At 41.4% G+C, this 6,865-nt stretch overlaps 1 protein-coding gene across 1 annotated transcript; it reads right to left on the minus strand.

The window, feature by feature from the left end:
- Window positions 1-330: 330 nt before the first annotated feature.
- Window positions 331-1,010, minus strand: LOC138908471 (uncharacterized). The gene is made up of 2 exons (XM_070199141.1): window positions 966-1,010; window positions 331-741 (listed from the first exon to the last, which is right to left on the minus strand). The coding sequence occupies exons 1-2, from the start codon at window positions 1,008-1,010 to the stop codon at window positions 331-333; spliced, it is 456 nt and encodes a 151-aa protein (XP_070055242.1).
- Window positions 1,011-6,865: the final 5,855 nt, after the last annotated feature.

The following is a 6,865-nucleotide window of genomic DNA, read 5'->3' on the forward strand; positions in this document are numbered from 1 at the left end:
GGATTTGGTCAACCCAAAACATATCACAAGGAACTCTTAATGACCATACTGAGTCCTGAAAGTAGACTTCAGGATATCTAGCTCCCGAATCTTCAACTGGTGATAAACTGAATGCAAGTCGGTCTTAGAGAACACTCTGGCACCCTGAACTTGATCAAATAGGTCATCAATATGTGGCAATGGATACTTGTTCTTCACTCTGACCTTGTTCAACTGGCGATAATCAATACACATTTGCATAGAACCATCCTTCTTATTTACAAACAAGACAGGAGCATCCCAAGGCGACACACTAGGCCGAATGAAGCCCTTATCGAGCAACTTTTTCAACTATTCCTTTAACTCTTTCAACTCTGTTGGGGCCATACAATAAGGTGGAATAGAAATGGGCAGAGTTCCCGGTAACAAATCAATGCCAAAGTCGATATCTCTGTCGGGCGGCATACCCGAAAGATCCACTGGAAATATGTCTGAATAATCCCTCACTATCGGAACTGACTCGATGGTGGGAGTGTCAGCACTAACATCGCTCACATAAGCCAAATATGCATCACACCCCTTCTCAATCATCTGTTGAGCCTTTAGAAATGAGACAACCCTGCTAGGAACATGATCTAAGGTACCTTTCCACTCTAGCCGTGGTAGACCTATCATAGCCAATGTCACCATCTTGGAGTGACAATCAATGATAGCGTGATAGGGAGAAAACCAGTCCATGCCTAATATAACATCGAAATCTACCTACTAAGAAATAATAAATCAGCTATGGTCTCAAAACCACTATGAACAATAAAACATGACCGATACACAAGGTCAATAATAATAGAATCACCCACGGGTGTAGACACATAGACAGGAGAACTCAGAGAATCACGGGATACACCCAAATACTAAGCAAAATAAGATGACACATAGGAATAAGTAGAGCCTGGATCAAATAAGACTGATGCATCTCAATGACAAACCAGAACAATACCTATGATGACAGAATCGGATGCAACTGCCCCCATCCTAGCAGGAAAGGCATAATATCTGACCTGGCCTCCCCCTCTAAGGTAACCTCTACATGTCCGACCTCCACCTCAAGCTAGCTATGCAAGTGGGGTGGTAGCTGGTGCTGTAACCATAGCCTAAGGACCCGGTGGAGCATGCGGTGACTGAGTGGTCTGTGGAGGTGCAACCCTCCTGAGTCTGGGCAATCCCTCACCACATGACGAGTGTCACCACACTCAAAATAAGCTCTCGGAGGATGTGGTTGTTGAGACTAGCTCGGGCCTGATCGGTTGGACTGACCGCTGAAAGCACCCCATGCAGGAGGTGCACTAGACAATGGCGGTGCATAATAAGGAGCATGTGGCCTAAGAGTGGTCGGAGTACCGTTGGTGGCTGGAATTGCTGAATGAATAGGGCGACCCACATAGCCCCTACCCTGACGAGCTATAGCTGGGGTATGAATACCATTATATATGCCAGACTCTCAAGACCTCTTGACCTCTCTCTCCTCACTCTCTCTCGAATCAACATATCCTCCAATCTCCTGGTGATTCCCACCACCTGCTGGTATGTGATGTCCATCTCCAACTCTCGGGCCATGATAAATCTAATACTGGGGTTGAGCCCCTAAAAAAATTGATGAACCCGCTCCCGAAAAGTAGCAACCAAGGTTGGTGCATGCCTGGCCAAATCACTGAACCGGACCATATACTATGACACGGTCATCGAACCCTGGCGCAACTACTCAAACTCTGTGCGCTATGCATCTCTGAGACTCTAGGGACATACTCCCTCAATAACATATCTGAGAACTGAGTCCAAGTGAGTGAAGCTGCCTCAGTCGGACTACCCAACTCATATGCTTGCCACCACTGATAGGTCACTCCTCTAAGCTCGAATGTAGTGAAAGAAACCCCACTAGACTCCGCAACACCCATAGTACGGAGGATACAGTGGCACTCCTCAAAACAATCCTAGGCATCCTCTCGCGCCAAGCCACTAAAAATAAGAGGGTGGTACTTTTTGTACCTCTCGAGCCTGAGCTTCTCCCCCTCAGAAACTGTTGCCCTAACCTCGGGCTGAACTGGAGCTACCAGTTGCATCGGTATGACCTAAGGAACCTGCTCGACTTGGACCCGTTGCACTGGGGTACGGGTGGCAGGAGTATGTACTCCTCCCCTGGCCTGAGATGTGGCAGGAGCAAATGGTATCAACCCTGCCTGAGACAACATGCTGAACATGCTCAGAAACTGGGCGAGAGTCTCCTAGAGGGCTGGTGCTATAACAGGCATCATAGGTGTCTGCCCTCCAACTGGAGCTACTAGTGGCTCCTCTGTAGAAGCTCGTGCGGGTGCTCTGGTTGCACCACATGGACGTCCTTAGCCTCTACCCTGGCCCCAGCCTCTCGCGACTCTAGCATGGGCCGCAGGTGTCTAGTCATCTGATCCAGTTGTACGTGTCCTTACCATATGTGAGAGAATAAAAAGACGAAAATTTAGAATCCAAAGTCAAAATCTCGAATGATAAGGAGTAAAAGAAGTGAAGCTTTTCCTAACAGTTCCATAGCCTCGCGAATATAAGTACAGACGTCTCCTTATCGATCTGCGAGACTCAACTAAACCTGCTTGTGACTCATAACACCTATGAACCTAGTGCTCTGATACCAACTTGTCACGACCAAAATTTTTCCCTCCGTAGGATGTCGTGACGGCACCTAGTCGCTAAGACTAGGCAAGCCTAACAATTATTCGGAATAACTGAATATAAATATAAAGCTCAACCTCAACATCTGAAATAAATAAGAATTGCGGTTCTAAATAAATATAACTCCCAAAACCCAATAGAAATAAGTCACAAGCTCTAAAGAGAAAATCCTAAGCATCTCTATACATCAGAGTCTAATGAAAATAAGGAAAGCAACATCATAAAGATAGAGAGGGACTCTGAGGTCTGCGGACACTGGCAGATGTACCTCGAAGTCTCCACGTACGGCCTAGTTCACTGGTAGCTGGTCTATTAAGCAGTACCTGGATCTTCACAAAACGATGTGCAGAAGTGTAGTATGAGTACACCACAACGGTACCCAGTAAGTGCAGGGCCCAACCTTGGTAGAGTAGTGACGAGGTTGGGTCAAGGCCCTACTAGAATAAAAAAGAGACAAGGCAAGAGATATAATAATATAATGAAATGACTGAGAATTGAACCATCAGAAATTACAGAAAGGTAGCAACACCGCAAATAGAGGTAAACAACAGGAGCGCTCCTGAGGTACCGCCTCGTAGTACCAAACATAAATACATAACAGGGGAGCTTCTGAGGTACCGCCTCGTACTCCCAAAAGTAAATATGCAACAGAGGAGCTCCCTAGGTACCACCTCGTAATCCCAAAAGTAAATACACAACTCATAACCCATGGAACAACGAATTTACAGCAAGGAATCCTACAGTTAAAGACTGAATACAAGATCAAGGAAGCAGGTAATTCAACTAAGCATGTTGCACAAATTTCAAGTAAGAGTTGAGACACGTAGAACTGCGACATTAGGCTAAACATGATGACTACACATGCTAGAGCAACTCAGTTAAGGAATTAAAACAAAACTACTCAACAAGAACCGGATTTTTCAACATTTAACCCGAGTACGCACTCGTCACCTCGCGTACCCGGCCTTCACGTATTGCAAATACCATAACAGTACCAAGAACTATGGGGAGTTTTCCCCATACAAGGTTAGACAAGTCACTTACCTCAAATCTTGCTCAATCAGTTAAATAGAATGCCTTTCCCTCAGTTTTTTGACTTTGAACGGCTCGAATCTAGCCAAAATAATTACATACTATAAATATGACTTTAAGAAACTTATTTAAATAATGAAACTACGACTTTAGCAAGGAATTAGAAAATCGTCCCAAAAAGTCAACCCGGGCCCACGTCTCGGAATCGGGTAAAAGTCACAAAATACGAACACCCATTCGGTATCGAGTTTACCCATACCAAAATAACTCAAATCTGTCACCAAATCGCCACTCAAATCCCCAAATTAAACTCTCCAAATTCCTAGACTCAAACTCCCAAATTCCACCTTAAATACATACAAACTAGGTGGGAAATTCAATGAGGAAACAAGATTATTGAATAAAAATATTCACAAGTGGCTTACCTCAAGAAATCCCTCGAACGTCCTCTCAAATATCGCCTTAGACCGAGTTTGTAAAGTCCAAAATGAGAGAAATCACGAAACCTTTCGATTTTAAACACTACCCAGTTAAACCGCATATGCGGCAACTTAATTGCATCTGCGATTCTGCTTCTGCGAAAACAATATCACTTCTGCTTACAAGCCTCAAGGCACACCTTTCGCTTCTGCGATCCTTCATCCGCATTTGCGCCCTCGCAGGTGCGGGAATCTCATCGCACCTGCGGAACTTCCCCGCTGACCAAATTCTGCTTCTATGCCCAGCTCGCCGCATCTGCGACCACGCAGGTGCGGAAATTACCTCGCACCTGCGACCACTGCACAACTCATCCTAGTCCGCTTCTGCCCTCCACTTCTCGCTTCTTGCGAGCTCGCTTCTACGGTGCCATGACCGCATCTGCGGTCTCAGCTGGGCAGTCCCAAATCCACTTCTATGGATCGATGGCCACTTCTGCGGCCCAAAATGCGCAAGTGCGATTGCACGAGACATAGCAATGCTTCAGCTATGCACTAAGTCCAATTTCGTTCCAGAGTCAGGTACGAATCACACCTGGGCCTCCCGGGACCGCATCCGAGTATACCAATAAGTCTTAAAATATTATACGGACTTAGTCGAGGCTTAAAATCATATCAAATAATGCTAAAACATGAATTGCACATCGATTCAAGCCTAATGAACTTCAAAAGTTCAAATGTTTACATCCGACGTCGAAACCTATCAAATCAAGTCCGATTGACCTCAAATTTTGCACACAAGTTATAATTGATATTACGGACCTACTCCAACTTCCGAAATTGGAATCCGACACCGATATCAAAAAGTCCACTCTTGGTCAAACTTTCCGAAAATCATCCAATTTTCCAACTTTTGCCATTTTATGCCGGAATGACCTACGGGCCTCCAAATCAACATCCGGGCGCGTTCCTAAGACCAAAATCACCCTATAAATCTATAGGAACTATCAAAACTCCATCTCGTAGTCATCTTCATACAAATCAAACTACGGTTAATTCTTACGACTTAGACTTTCATTTTAGGGACTATGTGTCCCATTTTACTCTGAAATCAAAAAGCAAACCTTCCAGCGAGTCACGTAACCACATAATAAAATAGAGGGAGCAATAAATAAGGGTTCGGGGATAATACTCTCAAAACGATCGGTCGGGTCGTTACATTAATACATCATTGGCAAGGGTAACTCACGCATATATTTTGCTACACTCGGGTGTTGACTTGACACACTTAGTAGCCTCTTGAAGTGCCTAAATGATAAAGGGATCAGTTAAAGTGTTTGTATGATCATTGGGGATAACTTAAAGGGGTTGTTTATATATTTCGCCTTATTTATAATATGTGTATAATAGTTATAATCAGTGTATAATTCATATATACCGGCTAAAAAATACGAACAATAAATTTAACTGGTTATTTATGTAAAGATCCCTATTTTGTATATCGGTTGGGGCCACCATTGAAGTTATACCCGCATTGCATAAAAATTTACAAAGTGTACCCACTAGGATCTGAAGTAGTCCAATCTCTTCAATGCAACTTCAGAAATCAAATATGAAGTTCTTCTATCTTTCAAATGCAACTTCAGAAATTCAAATCTTAAGTAGTTCAATCTCTTCAATACAACTTCAGAAATCAAATTGAAGTTCTTCTATCATTCAAATGCAAATTCGGTAATTCAAATCTTAATTAGTTCAATCTCTTTAGTGCAACTGCAAATTTCAAATCTTAAGTTATGAAATATAAACTAAACTTGTTCTTTGAATTTGAACAATCTAATTAACACACGATTCAATGCTCAAATCAAATAAGGTCATATTTGAAATATAACTTTTATATATCATAAAGAGCAAGCTCCAATTATCAAAATACCAATAAATTTAACAAACACATTTTGCAATCAAGAGGAAGAAGAAGAAACCCTAAGCATAAAGAAGAAGAAGAAAGCAACATCAAAGAAGAAGAAAAAAGTGTATGTATTTGAAATTACCCATAAATTAAGTATCAGTTACGTAATATTTTCAAAAAGGTGTATACAAATTCAATGTGTAGCGTAAAAATGAGCGCTACATAAAATTTTTACTTTTGTATATGACTAGGAGTGTTCATGGTTCGGTTTGGCTCGGTTTTTCCCTAAAAAAAACCAAACCAAGTAAGTCGGTTTTTCAAATATTGGAACCAAACCAAACCAATTAAGTCGGTTTTTTATCGATTCGGTTTTTGTCGGGTTTTCGGTTTTTTCGATTATTTATCGGGTTTTTTTTAAATATGAGACATACACTACCAAACGCATATTCCGACGATTACATTTTCAACGTAACACTATCAAACTAATTGCTCTTTGAGAAATCTATCATTTACCAAGATATATTGGTAAAAATTGACTCAAATAGTGATGAATAATTTAAGTACTCAATTAAAAATTGATTATTTTTAGCATGAAATAAATTATTGTACTTAGCAAAAGAAAACTACCAATCAAACTAGAAGGCAAAGAATTAGATTATTATAATAGCAAAGAATTAGACTAAAAATATAAATGACTAATATGTACCATAAAATTTCAGAAATTTTATATAAAAATATACATATATAGGTGTAATAATAAATTTAAATAGCTACTTTTATAGTCGGTTTGGTTCGGATTTTTTCGGTTATTTTT

This window comes from Nicotiana tomentosiformis, chromosome 1, assembly GCF_000390325.3.
Source record: "Nicotiana tomentosiformis chromosome 1, ASM39032v3, whole genome shotgun sequence".
Classification (NCBI taxonomy): domain Eukaryota; kingdom Viridiplantae; phylum Streptophyta; class Magnoliopsida; order Solanales; family Solanaceae; genus Nicotiana; species Nicotiana tomentosiformis.

Coding starts and splice junctions, on each gene's coding strand:
- LOC138908471 (XM_070199141.1), bottom strand. CDS start 1,010: ATGGGGGCAGTTGCATCCGATTCTGTCATCATAGGTATTGTTCTG. Junction 742..965: donor TCATCATAGGTATTGTTCTG/GTTTGTCATTGA, acceptor ATTTCTTAGTAG/GTAGATTTCGATGTTATATT.